Source organism: Chelonus insularis, unplaced genomic scaffold, assembly GCF_013357705.1.
Source record: "Chelonus insularis isolate UGA/USDA-ARS -01 unplaced genomic scaffold, ASM1335770v1 contig_94_pilon, whole genome shotgun sequence".
In the NCBI taxonomy this organism is placed as follows: domain Eukaryota; kingdom Metazoa; phylum Arthropoda; class Insecta; order Hymenoptera; family Braconidae; genus Chelonus; species Chelonus insularis.
Genome location: NW_023276783.1, coordinates 370,205 through 383,957, shown reverse-complemented (window position 1 = coordinate 383,957; position 13,753 = coordinate 370,205). Strand labels below are relative to the sequence as shown.

General features: G+C 29.8%; 6 protein-coding genes across 9 annotated transcripts; 5 read left to right on the top strand and 1 right to left on the bottom strand.

The window, feature by feature from the left end:
• Positions 1-127: 127 nt before the first annotated feature.
• Positions 128-1,043, top strand: LOC118072664 (uncharacterized). Of its 2 annotated transcripts, none has more exons than XM_035092702.1 (3): positions 128-363; positions 456-662; positions 720-1,043. In XM_035092702.1, exons 1-3 carry the CDS (start codon positions 211-213, stop codon positions 849-851), a joined length of 492 nt encoding a protein of 163 aa, XP_034948593.1. In that variant the 5' UTR covers positions 128-210; the 3' UTR covers positions 852-1,043. The 2 variants fall into 2 exon arrangements, with proteins under 2 accessions (XP_034948593.1, XP_034948592.1); XM_035092701.1 differs by having other exon boundaries at positions 129-363; positions 426-662; positions 720-1,040.
• Positions 1,044-1,099: 56 nt separating this feature from the next.
• SerRS-m (Seryl-tRNA synthetase, mitochondrial) lies at positions 1,100-2,607 on the top strand. 2 transcript variants are annotated; one of them, XM_035092698.1, is made up of 5 exons: positions 1,100-1,162; positions 1,242-1,966; positions 2,035-2,202; positions 2,266-2,414; positions 2,496-2,598. In XM_035092698.1, the coding sequence occupies exons 1-5, from the start codon at positions 1,103-1,105 to the stop codon at positions 2,585-2,587; spliced, it is 1,194 nt and encodes a 397-aa protein (XP_034948589.1). In that variant the 5' UTR covers positions 1,100-1,102; the 3' UTR covers positions 2,588-2,598. The 2 variants fall into 2 exon arrangements, with proteins under 2 accessions (XP_034948589.1, XP_034948588.1); XM_035092697.1 differs by having other exon boundaries at positions 2,266-2,607.
• A 433-nt stretch (positions 2,608-3,040) lies between these two features.
• kra (basic leucine zipper and W2 domain-containing protein kra) lies at positions 3,041-5,351 on the bottom strand. Its single transcript, XM_035092700.1, has 6 exons — positions 5,218-5,351; positions 4,758-4,829; positions 4,386-4,666; positions 3,766-4,314; positions 3,474-3,693; positions 3,041-3,387 (listed from the first exon to the last, which is right to left on the bottom strand). The coding sequence occupies exons 2-6, from the start codon at positions 4,816-4,818 to the stop codon at positions 3,236-3,238; spliced, it is 1,263 nt and encodes a 420-aa protein (XP_034948591.1). The 5' UTR covers positions 4,819-4,829; positions 5,218-5,351; the 3' UTR covers positions 3,041-3,235.
• Positions 5,352-5,669: 318 nt separating this feature from the next.
• On the top strand, positions 5,670-10,359 carry LOC118072726 (uncharacterized). The gene is made up of 6 exons (XM_035092822.1): positions 5,670-5,946; positions 6,271-6,425; positions 6,538-6,592; positions 6,682-8,585; positions 8,679-10,006; positions 10,085-10,359. The coding sequence occupies exons 2-6, from the start codon at positions 6,400-6,402 to the stop codon at positions 10,252-10,254; spliced, it is 3,483 nt and encodes a 1,160-aa protein (XP_034948713.1). The 5' UTR covers positions 5,670-5,946; positions 6,271-6,399; the 3' UTR covers positions 10,255-10,359.
• Positions 10,360-10,582: 223 nt separating this feature from the next.
• Positions 10,583-11,539, top strand: LOC118072728 (oxysterol-binding protein-related protein 11). Its single transcript, XM_035092826.1, has 2 exons — positions 10,583-10,981; positions 11,049-11,539. The coding sequence occupies exons 1-2, from the start codon at positions 10,750-10,752 to the stop codon at positions 11,399-11,401; spliced, it is 585 nt and encodes a 194-aa protein (XP_034948717.1). The 5' UTR covers positions 10,583-10,749; the 3' UTR covers positions 11,402-11,539.
• Positions 11,540-11,583: 44 nt separating this feature from the next.
• On the top strand, positions 11,584-13,724 carry LOC118072727 (uncharacterized). 2 transcript variants are annotated; one of them, XM_035092824.1, is made up of 5 exons: positions 11,584-11,719; positions 11,794-12,099; positions 12,173-12,738; positions 12,808-13,304; positions 13,377-13,724. In XM_035092824.1, exons 2-5 carry the CDS (start codon positions 11,894-11,896, stop codon positions 13,599-13,601), a joined length of 1,494 nt encoding a protein of 497 aa, XP_034948715.1. In that variant the 5' UTR covers positions 11,584-11,719; positions 11,794-11,893; the 3' UTR covers positions 13,602-13,724. The 2 variants fall into 2 exon arrangements, with proteins under 2 accessions (XP_034948715.1, XP_034948716.1); XM_035092825.1 differs by having other exon boundaries at positions 11,588-11,719; positions 11,816-12,099.
• Positions 13,725-13,753: the final 29 nt, after the last annotated feature.

Here is a 13,753-nt window from a genome sequence, read left to right as displayed (position 1 = left end):
ATTTATAATAACATTATTATTTACTATTGTAATGAAATAAAAATTTACATTCTTTTACCTTTTATTCACGTCCATCAAGCGATTTTATAATTGAAAATACACAATAATTTATGTGGATGCACCCAAAAATCTGTTTTCAAGTATAGAGAAGCGTCATTTTTATTATTACTCCTTTAATTTGAACTAAAAAATTTCATTTATTCGAGAAAAATGAGGAACATTGAGATTAAAGCAATTTTACGTGACGCTGATTCTGTTAAAATTAATGCGAAAAAATTATCTGGCTGTGAACCGACCGTGCTCAAGCAAGTAGATACTTTTTATTTTGTTCCCAATGGTTATTTAAAATTGAGAGTCCTTTCAGTAAGTAATAATTTTAATATGTTAATCAAACATGAAATGACATGAATACCATCATTTTTAAGGATAATTATGGCGAACTTATTCATTATCAGCGCCCTAAAGATGAAGGCCCAAAATTAAGTAATTACACAAAAATTTCATTCACTGATAAATCTGCTCTTGAAGCAATTGATAAAATTTTAACTGATGCTAACGGAAGAGTTGGAGTTGTTGAAAAAACTCGATTGTTATATTTAGTTGGACAATCTCGAATACATATTGATAATGTCTTAAATTTAGGCAACTATATGGAAATAGAAGTAAGTTATTTCGATAATTACATTCATAAACATTTTTTTTAATCAATTCATATTCAGGTAGTTTTAGAGGATCATCAGGATACTAAAGTTGGAGAGGAAATAGCTAATGATTTAATGTCTAAATTGGGTATTAATAAGGATGATCTACTTGCCAATGCATACATTGACATGTTATTACAAAAACCTTAATTAAAGTACTTCGTAGAATTTGAATACAATTTTTTGGTGACATCTTATATTTCTCACAACATTCCATCATATATTTATACATGTCTATATGTATAATACAGATATAGTACCTTCAACAGCACGTGGAGTGTTTCAGTGGTACACATTCAATTGAATAATCAACAAAATAACTTAGTGGTTTTTATTTTTATGAATTTTTTGTGTTAAATGATAAATTATATCTTATAAAAACGACAAGAAATTGAATAAAAATGTTTAAAAAAATTTTACAACGTTCAATTACTTATCAAAAATTAAATTTTCTCGCAATTGTAAGTACATGAATTACTTCATTGCTCTAATAATTCCATTGTTGACTAAAAGATAATAATTATTCATTATTAATTTTAGAATCAGAAAAAGAACTTACAAACATCAACGAATTCGGGAGAAATCCCAGAACCTGAATTCAACGAAGAGTTTTATTGTAATCCAGCAAATAAAGACATAATTAAGAATGATATAAATCATAGAAAATTTGCCAGAGACATTGATAAAATTCTGGAATTGGTAAATAGTCCAAAATCAAGACAAATGTTATTGAAAGAGCTGGAAAAACTTCCTAACCTTACAGACCCAAGAGTTTTAGAATATAATAAATCAGGGAAAATTTTAAGAGCATGTGAAAATTTAAAAAAATTTGAATTTACTCCAAAAACTTTTTCTGAGCTTTCTAAGTCATTAAAACTATTACAAATGGATCAGTTAGGACCTATCGCTGGACCAAAAAGTTACATTTTATTAGGAGATTTAGCTCAAATGGAAGAAGCTCTAATTCAATATACTGTAAGAAGATTAATGAAAAAAGGCTTCAAGCTGGTTTCAGTTCCTGATATTTTGCCAACAAAAATTATTGAAAGATGTGGATTAGTAATGGATAATGAAAGACACCTTGTCTATAATTTAGGTCAACATTATGACAAGTTAAGTCTTTCCGGAACAGCAGAAATGGCTCTCGCTATGAAATTAATGAACTGTGAAATCAATGTTCATGATCTACCGTTAAAACTCGCAGCAGTAAGTCGATGTTTTAGAGCTGAAATATCTAACTCTGCTGATGAGCATGGAATTTATAGGTAATTAAATAATATTCTCATAGTAGCTTCTCGCATCAATGTTACATTATATTTTTTGATGATTTCAGAGTTCATCAATTCACGAAAGTTGAGATGTTTGCTTGTACTGATGAAAATAGTTCGTCAGAGTTTTTAGAAGAACTTAAAGATATACAAGAAGATCTTTTTACTAATTTAGGACTCCAATTTCAAACTATTGATATGCCTTCTCATGAATTAGGAGCACCAGCTTATCGGTAAATAATTATTGTACAATAAATAATGTTCAATTATTCATATTTTACTAATTTATTTTACAGAAAAATAGACATTGAAGGATGGTTACCTGGAAAAAAAGATTTCGGTGAACTTTCTAGTTGTAGTAATTGTACTGATTATCAGTCTCGCAGATTAAAAATTAGATACAAAAATAAAGATGGAGAACTAAAATATGTACATACATTAAATGGTACTGCTTGTGCTATTCCTAGGATGTTAATTGCTATTTGTGAGACATTTCAAACTGCTGATGGAAATATTATGGTTCCAGATAAACTTGTACCATTCATGAATGGTAAGAGTATAATAGAAAAGCAAAATGTTGGAGATATGAGAATTTATAAACAAAAAAAGAAGCAATAAATTAATGGATGGAAATTTTATTTTTTCTTTCTCAATTATATAAGTGTTAAAAAATCATCAAAAAAATTTCACAGTATATATGATATATTTTTCTATAAATGAATACAATGTTTTATCGTACAAAATAAGATGGGGCATCCGAAAGTTATTCGTACACAAGAGAAAAAAGGTTATTAAATATATCTATTTTTTTCTCATTTTTTCATTTTTTTAAAATTTATCCTTTTTTCTCATTTTTTTCTTCGTATTAGCTTGATCAATATGTATTTAATAGCAGAGTTTATAAAAATGTAGAACAAAATATGTTTTTCTTAAAGTAATACACAATTGATAATCATTGCAAATTTACAATTTGTTTAGTGTACACAGCATAATTTAATTTCATAATTGGCGTATTTTCGAGATACTTAATCACCCATCACCCATACATTTTTACCGGATTTTCATGTGTTTTTTGTCGTAATGTCGCGTTAAATGTATATGAAAAAAAAATTTTGAGGAATAAAGGAAACCACATGTCTTAAATATGATTTTCCATTTCGTTTATCGTCTTGATTTCTTTTTATTTTCTTGTTCGTTATTTACTATTATTTTAATTTTCTGTTGTTGTAAAACAGCCTTTTTATGATTAATTAAATGAAATTATATTCAATCATCTTCTTCACCTGATTCAGATTCTTCTTCAGCATTTTGCAACCATTCAATAAATTTTTTCATTTGGTCCAAAAAGAGCATTTTACCCTTGAGCGAGTGACCTTCCTTGTACCATTTGAGAATTACTTCTTCGGAAATTACGTCCTCTATTTAAAAGAAAAAAAAAATAAATAATCATGATAATAAAAAAGTGATACACACTCATGAATTTGAATTGAAGAAGATAACTTACTTTTATAGAAGAGCAGTACGATCTTCTGGAAGACTTTCATGAAATTCATGTTTTCATAACAAAACTCTTGGACCTTGAGAATGAGCGCTAGTTCAGATTTGGCAGTGGTTGTAAAAGCGCCAAACAATGGTGTATACACTTTTAAATGTTTTAGTGCTTGTTCGGCCACAAGTTCTTCTTTTTTATTCCATTCAGCTTGATTCATTATAACAACCCAAATCTGTAACAAAGAATTGTTTATAATATATCTACAATTATGATATTGAATTTTTTTTAATGTATAAATTATTACCAAGCCAATAACTTCATGCTCAGGAATGCTATATTTCACGGCCATTTCCTTGAGATCAAGAACAATATCTTTGATAGATCGGTTTTCAGCAAGATTATCAATTAATAACTGTTGGAGATCACGCTTGGCTTCTTGACTTGCTTGAGCCTTATGAAGCTTAACAATATCAGCCAATTCGACGGATTCAAAAACCGAACGGAAGTATTCTTCGGTTCTTTTATTAGGTGGGACGAATTCCATTAGTTTTCCTTCAATTCCTCCACGTTTAAGGGCCGTCATAAGACTAGGAAGGCCTTTCTCATTCTTCCAAGTAACAAATACTTCAAGAAGAAAGTCGAGAGCTAAATTATCTTTAACAAGATGTTCATTTATTAATACAGAAAGAACAGTGGGAGGGACTGATCCATTCGAAATCCAGAGAGCAGTCATTCTAGCTAATTTAGTCCTTTCTTTAGGTGTAAATCCTTTAATAAACACGAGAACCTTTTTCATTTCTTCTTCAAACATTTTTTCTAAGTATTTGTATCGGCGCATAAGCTTTATGAAGACCTAAAAAAATTTTGAAATCAAATAAGTATGGAAAATTACTGTGAAAGATATAATGACGGTTCAAAATTTACCTGCTCAAAATTTTTCAATGATTCTATATCCTCTGGTTGCTCGAACACACAGGCTTTAGTTTTACAAAGTTTGTCACCGTCCTGAGCGATTGAACCGCCCGGAACAAGTAGTCCCCCCGCGATGAGGATGTCAAAAAGAGCCTCTCCATACCGACGATAATCGAGTTTCGAACCTGCCGTGTCAAGATATTTAGAGACAGCTTCTAAGTCGTTACCAGCCTTTTCCAAACCGAGGAGTATTGCATCCCTAAATCCAGTCGGATCGTACTTCTCTTTTTCATCTAAAGAGAATGTACAATAATTAAGTATTTATTTATAGCTGAATAAAAAAAAGATACTGAATATTATTAGAATGAAAAATCGACGTCTTACCTCTTTTTCGGGTCTTGATGCGTTGACCTGATAGTACTGGCTTTTCTATTTTTTGACTCATACAACAACCTTCTAAAATAATAAAATATAGCCATGATTAAACTTTACTTGAAACACAAAAAAAAGAGATTATTTGCTTTAAAACGCGCGAAAGCACGCGGAAGCACAATGCACTGACACTTGACCCCATAAAACAACTTATTGATCATCTTAGACCCAATTTTTCTTGATCAAAAGATGCTTCAAATGTTAGAAATTATTTAAAATAACACTAAAGTAGATTATTGATACAAGATGACTAAAAAGAATCGACAAATTGAGGTCTAAGGTTAAGAAAGGCCACGATGGCCGCGGAGGAAACCTCAAAACCTATTTAATAATATTTGCAATATTTTTATCCATTTAAATTTATACTCAATACTAAATAATATCGATTTATTTGTACTCATTTCGAACTTACTCTTTTCCACGTACTAACAACAACAACAACTCCTTTGTAGGTGATAACAACGAGAGACAATGCGAAGGTGTTTTAGGAGGACTGCGGGCACTTGAGGTCAGCCAAACGAAGAAATAATAAAATGGAAACGGAAAATGACGTACGGTTGGAATTCATTACTGCGCATGTGCTGAAGTTTATTACCGGAAATGTTGAATCAAGTGTCGGCAATGATAATTTAACACATTTTTTAAATTTATCTTATTATTCTTAGATTGAAGAAAAATAAAAAATATTTCACTATGAAAATTGAAAATTAGATCCTTTTTTTTTTGTATCATATTTTATATTATTAAATTTTCCGTCATAAACATAAATTATTTACAAAATTAGATTGAAGACAATGGTGTTTACTATTTGTCGATAGTTGATTGAATTGATCACTTGCATTTTTGTTCAAAGATGGCGTCTGCCTTTGTTTCTCTTTTGAAGCGTTCCCTCCAGATCTCGATATACGAATTTTATTTGTCTTCAAAAGCGCTGCTGAATTCTTTAGATATTTTATCACCACGTGAAATAAAGAATTTCTAACGAGCAAATTAACAAATCAACGATTTTTTTACTCTATTTTGTGGATAAATAAGTAGGAAAATCATTCTATCTAGTGTAAGGCAATTCTTATTAAATAAGACGCAATAAGAATAGAATTGTTCTTTGTTCGTAATGCTAACTGGCATTTTTTTCGAATTGGTAAGTTTTTTCTTTATTAAATGAATTCAATTAAAATCATTCTTCTTTACTTAATAGTTTTAACAAAAATTCGCAAATGACTATTATTCTTGTAAAAAAAACCGCATACTTTTTTAATTTATCTACAATAAATATTTTTATCAGTAATTATAGTAGTGATTCAATCTTTCACCTCAAGTGTGATGAAAGAATCCTTAAAATATGTATGTGTTAGTTATAAATGTGTTTGTTTATATTTCTTTATATTGCTTCTCTTAGTATGTTACGATATTTTTCTGATGCAGTCCAATAAGAGAATAAGCTGATGAAGTTTTTTTATTACAGTTTCAAGTTCTATACGTACGTACTAAATACGTATATACGTTCATATCAAACGTGAAATAAACACTACGTAGATAATTCCGGTGTTGAATTTTTCTGAGAACTCTGAGTGGATTTGTTTCAAACAACAAAATGGGTGAATCTCATAGGAATGGGAGGTATTATAATATTCCAACAAACTATTGTTCAGTCAAAATTAATTTGATGCTTTTTCCTATAAATAATCTTTATTTCAGTTGAATATGTAAACAATAAATTAATTTCTTTCAGAGAAAAAGAATTTTATTCTTTATATGTAACAAATTTGCCAGCTGAATTAGATGAGGTGAATATCATTTTGTTCATTCATATTCATACTCATATAAAATTTTTTAATCGTCAAACTAATAATATTGGAATTTTTTAATTTTATAGAATGGAATAAAAAATGTCTTTAATAAATTTGGAACAGTCACAGGAATATTAGTAGCAAATGATTTGAAATTTGCATTCGTATCTTATGATACTTATGCCGAAGCAGAAGCTGCGATTGCCAATTTAGATCACAAACCACCGCTTGATCTCTATGTTGAGTTTCGTAAGAATAAAATACATGAAAATAGATCAGTACCAACAACTGAAAAGGATTTCGAACCTGTAAAGATTATTGAATCACAAGATCATCGTTACAATTATTCTAGATTTTTGAGACCATTGGAAGCTCGTCCTGAGAATTTTAAACTTCCACCACCCGAAATGAGTCCTTATTATTATAATTATCCAAAAGGACGCTTCGTACATCCTTCAATGTCTGAATTTTATGATAATATCCCGTATCCAGAGACAAATGCACTCTGGAGTCGAGGAAAAGTAATAGTTGACCCTGCTGGACAGCGTCATGTAGCTTTAGGACGTGGATACGTTCATTACCATATTCCTGATCCGTTCCCTGAAGTAGAAAGGCAATTAAACCGAGTTTACGAAAAAAGAATGCCTAATTCGTATGTTCATGGTAATGATGAATTGAGTGATCAAATTGGACAATGTTTAGCTTGTTTGAAAAATGCAATTTATAGTTGTAAATCATGTGGAGGAAGTTATTGTAGTCCCGAATGTCAGGCAGCAGATTGGCCAAAGCATAGAACTCAATGTATGATTCCATCTTTAATTCAAACTTCAAATCCAAATACGTCAAACAAAAACGTTGTGAATACAAAAATTTCTACTGTTAGTTCTCAAGATTTCGATGATACATCATCAAAACTGAGTGACAAGCAAAAACTTATCGGTAGTTCTGATTCAAGTATAAAATCAGATACATCTGAAAAAAAGAAAAAAATTGATTTAGCAAGTAGACTAGAAATTTCCAGGAAAAGTGTATCTCAAGTTCATGACAGAGACTTTGAATTTAGAAGAAATGAAAATAGTTTTTTGTCTTCGGTAGATTTTATTTCAGTTCAAATCGTAGTTGTCCACAAGTATGGATTATTGAGTGTTCAAAAAACTTCTGATATAGAAAAACTAATGGATTTGATGGCTAAATTAACAACAATGAGTGAGAAGTTTGAGAAAGTAAAAAATCCAGTAGTTGGAAAAATTTATGCTGCTATCTATGATGGAATTTGGCATCGTATAATTCTTTTAGATTTTAGTTCAACATTACAAATTGATTATATTGACTATGGAACCATCGAAGAAGTAACAGGACCTATAGAATTACGTGATATTGGAGAACTTGCAAATATACCAAGATTTTCTCGAATAATCCGAATTCGTCCTCAATATCAAGAAAAATATAAAAATTTGAAAGAGACAGATACTATTGAAGTGAGAATGATTGATGTAGATAATGATGGTATCATAAATGTAGATATTCTTGACAAAATACAAAATCATGAAACAATACCTACACCATTAGAACGTCCTAAAAAATTGATTCACATTGAAGCCAAGCCAAAACCTTTGAAATTATCACAAGCAGAAATCCTCTCTAAATCTGTCGAACAAATAGATCTAGAAAATAATAAAACAATAGAAAGTTTACAAAAGAAAATAGTATCTCCAGTCAAACCTCCGGTTGAACAAAGTGTTAAATCTCCAGTTAAAGAAAGTTTCAAATCTCCAATGAAACAAAACGAAAACATAACTGATTTTCCAAATATTTTAGCTACTTTGAAAAAAGGAGTGAACCAAGTTGTAGGAGAAATTACAGAAAGAATCAATAAAGAATCAGTAATAGCAGCTATATTATACGACGAAGTTCAAGATGAATATACTCAATTGATGGAACCTTTAAAAAATGATTGTGACAATCTAAAATCACAATATACTAATTTCAAGTAAGTAAAATCAGTTTCAAAAAAAAATAAAATAATAAATAATAATTAGTAAATTAAATAATTAAATGTACAATTATCAAATTTTGTTTACAGACCTCAAGTGAACGATCTTGTTTGCGGTTTTAAATCAGATGATGGCTTCTGGAGACGTGGTCGTGTTCTTTCGACTAGTCCAACTATAACAATAGCATCAATAGATGAAGGTTTAAAATGTGACGTTGATGCAGTAATTCCCGTTCCTCCAAAATATTCAAAAATTCATCCTTTCACAATCATATTAACATCTAAAGTTGACTTATCGAACATGAATACAGTTATTTTCAAAGTATTCGAAGATAAATCTTGTACATCGAGTTCTGACTCATTCTTACGTGGAGAATTAATCGAAAATCCAACCATTACATTTGAAATAAGAAGTTGGAATCTATTAGCAAGTCCAATTGTTGCAATAAAAAATGGATCTAAAGTAAGCATTCAGTCATATCGCAGTCCATCAATATTATGCATTAGATCTCTCGAAGACAACGAAGTAGAACGGTATCATCGAGTTATTCAAGATACTGCAAAAGCTTGCCAAATCGCTCTGGATTTGACTACTATACCAGAAGTTGGTGATATGGTTATGGCTCAATTTTTAGATGAAAATTATTATCGAGCTATTGTCCTTGAAATTGAAAAGAAACCAGAAAATCCAAAGATTAAGGTTAACTATGTTGATTTTGGCAATAATGAAGTAACGACTCTTAAGAAACTTAAAGTGTTACCTGCTAAACTGAAAAAAGAACCTTACTGTGCGAAAAAAGTAACATTAAAGGGAATAAAGAATGTTCCACCCAGTGAAAAAGCTATTTTTTATCTAGAGAGTATTGCTGATCAAGAAACTCCCTATATTTTACATTTCTCTGATTCTATTGATAATGGTGTTACATTGAAGAATTTACAAGGTACAGTTGTAAATGATACCATTAATGAATTTTTAGAACCAAACTGGCAAAAGAAAGAAGAAACTAACGACGAAGATTATTTGAAACTTGAAAATATGGAAGTTGGAAAACTCGGTAAAGTAGGTGAAGTTGTTAAGGCTTATTTCTTAGCACCTATTGAACCAGGTTTTAAATACGTTTTTGCTTCTATCGATACTGAACTTATTGCCCATATTTCACAAGTTCTTCCTGAATTATTAACGGAATATTGCAATAAATCGGAATTTTATATTCCGAGAAACAACGAACTGTGTATTGCAAAATATGAAAACGAATGGTACAGAGGATGTTGTATCAAACCAAGTTTAACTCCAGATAGTGCAGAAATTTATTTCCTTGATTATGGAAACATTGCAGAAGTTAAACATCAAGATTTACGAATGATGAAAGATGATTTCTTGAAACCAAGTGCTTTAGGATTGATCTGCAACACTTTAGGTAAGATTTCGACTTTTTTTCTAATAAATATATCTTTAATAATAAAAGTTCGTAAATGTTAAATTAATTTGATTTCAGATTTCGTTAAAACCAAGAATTCTAAAGAATTATTAGAAAAGTTAGATTCTCTTTTAATTCCCAATGAAATTTATTCATTGCATATTTTGAAATATGAAGATACTGAATGGACCGTAGAGTTTCCAGAAATAAAAGAAAAGTTAATCAAGGATGGCTTACTTGATTCCTAAGAACAGAATAATTTTGAAAAATTATTTTATATTTTTTTAACTACATATTTTCTAATTATTATTTTATTTTCAAACGAGTAAGTTTGAGTATTAATATTTCTATAAGTTGACATTCAAAATTTTCTATAAAAATGAACTATGAAATTATAATAATAGCTTCGAAGATTTATTTTTGACAACATTCATTTTTGTATTTATTTTGAGTTTTTTTTTTAAATTCAATAAATTTAATTTGAAATTACGACTTTATCAAGGAAGAAGCGCTAATATTTGAATAAATCACAATTACCCGGCTTTAATGGCTGCTAAGATTTCCCTCTCCAACATTACTAATCTATGCATGTCGATAAAGTAGATATATGTGATTGATGGACGCACGTACAGTAAAATTTATAAATATTTCACATCATGTGTTGTTTTAGTTAGAAAATGATAAGTTTTAAAAACGTTCGCATTAAGTTTAGTACAAATTGTCATTAAAAAAATAATAACATTATGAATTCACAAATTCGACATCGATTTGAAGGACTTCTTCATAAATATACAAATGCAATGAAAGGATGGCAATACAGATGGTTTATATTAAGTCCTGAAACAGGTGAACTCCATTATTTTTTGAGTGAATCAGAGAAGAATCAACGTCCTAGATGTTCAATTTATCTGGCTGGAGCTGTCATAGCTCCAAGTGATGAAGATTCAAATACATTTACTGTCAATTCAGCTACAGGTGAGTTACAAATGGTTGATTATATTGAATAATGATAAAATCACAATAAAAATTCATTTCTTTCTAGGTGATATGATAAAATTAAGAGCAACTGATGCTCGAGCTCGTCAAGAGTGGGTGGACAAATTGCGAGCAGTCACTGAAATGTATACACGAGCAATTGCAAGTAGTCATCCACCTCTACCACCACGAGAGCATTCAGCAAATGCCACTAGAAGTCCTGTTGCTAAATTAGAAGTTCTTGATGCATTTGCTAATTGTCGAGAACAATTGAATAGAGTTGAAAAACAGAATCAAACACTTTGCCAAACAATTGAAAATTCTCCTCTTTATCTGGACCCAGATCTTTTGATACTTAAAGCTACTGCTCAAGAAACATATCATACACTGAATCAGTGTTTAAATATCCTCTATCAGTAATTAATGGATTAATTGATCCATCTATTTTATGATGAATTCTTTTGTATTTAGTAATTGTTTTCAATTTTAATGACATTCCTAATAACATTTAGAAAATTATTAGATTTTTTTAAATTTCAACAAATTTTATTAACGAGTATCTAGTGTAAAAATAAATTATAGTATAATAAAGTAATTTCGTTAAATAGTTTCAAAATAATTTATTGTTTACTTGTTATTTATTAAAAGTAAAGACTTCCTTGAGTGATGAAATGAACAGTGAAGGTTAACAAAAGATAGAGAATCAATGTTAAGGCTCTATGAAGGATTCAGGTGAAGGTAAACAGCTTACAGGATTTTATTAATCTTTAACTCTCACTCTCATCACGACTCTTAACTGATTTCTCCTTCAGTAATTCATATATTTTCGTACAGAGCAGTTAAGCAACGTGAGCACATATGCCAAAGAGAGGCATAAATACTAAAATATTTAATTGATCAACAAAATTTAAAATGGAAAATTGTGATAAAATAGATAATCAAAGGGAGAATGAGCCTTTATTTTTATCTAATAAAATTACTGTTTTTATTAAAATTTGGAACGATGAAAACATTGAAAATAAGTCTTGTGGATTTCATCTAACAAGATCTAAATGGGACCCTTATCCTTGGATTAGTTTCGTTGAAACAGGAAGTATTGCTGATATTTCAGGACTTCGGTAACTAATTGATTCAATCAACCCATTGAATTATTTACTGGAAAAATTTTAAACGAAAAAAAATATTTTTTAGAGCTGGAGATTGTCTTTTAGAAATTGATGGCTTCGACATTGTAGGCTTACGTGTAAAAGAAATTAGTTCATTAATAAAAAAAAGCAGAGGAACTGTAAATCTACAGGTATGGCGAAATAAAATAGCTTCTACAACTGAATCAGAAAATGAAAACGGTGCAGCCGTATCAGGGCCTCTTCCAACTTTGGCTGGCAAATTAGCTACAGCATTATCAGGGACAATTCGAGCTCTTGAATGTCCGGTTTGTTTAGAAACAGCATCATCTCCGGTAGCTCAGTGTGTTCATGGTCATATTTTGTGTGTGGGTTGTCGGATAAAAACTCCAAAATGTCCTGTCTGTAGAGTCAGATTAGGACAAGGAAGATGCTTACTTGCTGATGAAATTCAAAGAAATATTCGTGATGCTTTTGAAGATTCTCTCAACAATATGGAGCATTCACAGAATGCTTCATTAAGAGAGAAATTATTTGGAAAGCCTAGAAAAAAATTGGAAAATAATCAACAGAATTTACATCAAACCAATATAAATACAAAATCTAAATCTTCTTTTGCTCGGTTATTTTTTGGTAATTATATTAATATAGTAATTAACATGTCAATCATTTTATAAAATGTATTATAATTTTTTTCTTGAGGTGGATTTGATAAAGCAGCATCTGTAGACAATTTAACAACTCCTTCACCAGAAATGAATGATTTCTCAAGCCAAGAACCATCAGCTTCATATCGAAGATTAGGTGAACTCTTTCTTGGTGACAGAACAAAATCTGCAAGCACGGGAGAACTATCTCACGATAAAAAAAATAAAGACATTTCATCATCATTGTTTGGCAATTCAAATAGTGGAAAAGTTTATACACATTCATCAGGATATTTAAGTGTTCCACCAACACCAGTATGGGGCGGCTCTACAGAATCAATGGCTAATAATTATTTTACATGTCCTCTAGCAAGCTCTAGCCACTGTACAGTACCTCTTAATCACGATAATTACATGGAACACTTAGGAAAAAATCATTCTGTAATTCAAGCTCATTTTTATGAACTATTAGCCACAATTCCAATGCCTATGCCATTTGGAAATGATTGTATTTATATTTTTCACCATCTTAGTGATCTGTTTTTTTTCCAAGTGAGTTTTAAATTCAATTTTTTAATTATATTTATTAAAAAACGTTACTTAATAAAAAATATTGTTCCTAAGATCAAGGACAAATTAGCTTGGATTGTTGGAACTGGAAACAATGGAAATTGGATTCTGCACGCCTGGTGTTCAAATGGTACAGAAATCAAATTTCAAAAATCGATATCAAAGATTGATGATTCTAAACCAGAATCAAATTGTTCAGTATCACTTTCTTCTGAATTAAATATTGTTTTTCTAACAATTCAAATTATTTACTCACAAACTGAGAGCTTTAAACTTTAATGCTAAAGACCAAATTAATATTTTTTAATCATGATTATTTCAAAAGTGTAACAAATTATTTATTTAAAATACAATGAAAAATAGTAAAGATATAAAAAATTACATACTAAGTATCATTTTAAAAAAAATAAATGCACTGGTAACAAAATTAA

What these genes read in the sequence shown, in the direction of transcription:
- LOC118072664 (XM_035092701.1), top strand. Translation starts at nt 211, where the DNA reads ATGAGGAACATTGAGATTAAAGCAATTTTACGTGACGCTGATTCTGTT. An exon ending in TAAAATTGAGAGTCCTTTCA is followed by an intron (nt 364 to 425) that starts GTAAGTAATAAT and finishes ATCATTTTTAAG; the next exon opens with GATAATTATGGCGAACTTAT. An exon ending in GCAACTATATGGAAATAGAA is followed by an intron (nt 663 to 719) that starts GTAAGTTATTTC and finishes ATTCATATTCAG; the next exon opens with GTAGTTTTAGAGGATCATCA.
- SerRS-m (XM_035092697.1), top strand. Translation starts at nt 1,103, where the DNA reads ATGTTTAAAAAAATTTTACAACGTTCAATTACTTATCAAAAATTAAAT. An exon ending in AATTAAATTTTCTCGCAATT is followed by an intron (nt 1,163 to 1,241) that starts GTAAGTACATGA and finishes TATTAATTTTAG; the next exon opens with AATCAGAAAAAGAACTTACA. An exon ending in TTAGGAGCACCAGCTTATCG is followed by an intron (nt 2,203 to 2,265) that starts GTAAATAATTAT and finishes TTTATTTTACAG; the next exon opens with AAAAATAGACATTGAAGGAT.
- kra (XM_035092700.1), bottom strand. Translation starts at nt 4,818, where the DNA reads ATGAGTCAAAAAATAGAAAAGCCAGTACTATCAGGTCAACGCATCAAG. An exon ending in AGCATGAAGTTATTGGCTTG is followed by an intron (nt 3,694 to 3,765) that starts GTAATAATTTAT and finishes TCTTTGTTACAG; the next exon opens with ATTTGGGTTGTTATAATGAA. An exon ending in CGTACTGCTCTTCTATAAAA is followed by an intron (nt 3,388 to 3,473) that starts GTAAGTTATCTT and finishes TCTTTTAAATAG; the next exon opens with AGGACGTAATTTCCGAAGAA.
- LOC118072726 (XM_035092822.1), top strand. Translation starts at nt 6,400, where the DNA reads ATGGGTGAATCTCATAGGAATGGGAG. An exon ending in TCACAATATACTAATTTCAA is followed by an intron (nt 8,586 to 8,678) that starts GTAAGTAAAATC and finishes TTTTGTTTACAG; the next exon opens with ACCTCAAGTGAACGATCTTG. An exon ending in ATTGATCTGCAACACTTTAG is followed by an intron (nt 10,007 to 10,084) that starts GTAAGATTTCGA and finishes ATTTGATTTCAG; the next exon opens with ATTTCGTTAAAACCAAGAAT.
- LOC118072728 (XM_035092826.1), top strand. Translation starts at nt 10,750, where the DNA reads ATGAATTCACAAATTCGACATCGATTTGAAGGACTTCTTCATAAATAT. An exon ending in TACTGTCAATTCAGCTACAG is followed by an intron (nt 10,982 to 11,048) that starts GTGAGTTACAAA and finishes ATTTCTTTCTAG; the next exon opens with GTGATATGATAAAATTAAGA.
- LOC118072727 (XM_035092824.1), top strand. Translation starts at nt 11,894, where the DNA reads ATGGAAAATTGTGATAAAATAGATAATCAAAGGGAGAATGAGCCTTTA. An exon ending in GCTGATATTTCAGGACTTCG is followed by an intron (nt 12,100 to 12,172) that starts GTAACTAATTGA and finishes AATATTTTTTAG; the next exon opens with AGCTGGAGATTGTCTTTTAG. An exon ending in GTGATCTGTTTTTTTTCCAA is followed by an intron (nt 13,305 to 13,376) that starts GTGAGTTTTAAA and finishes ATTGTTCCTAAG; the next exon opens with ATCAAGGACAAATTAGCTTG.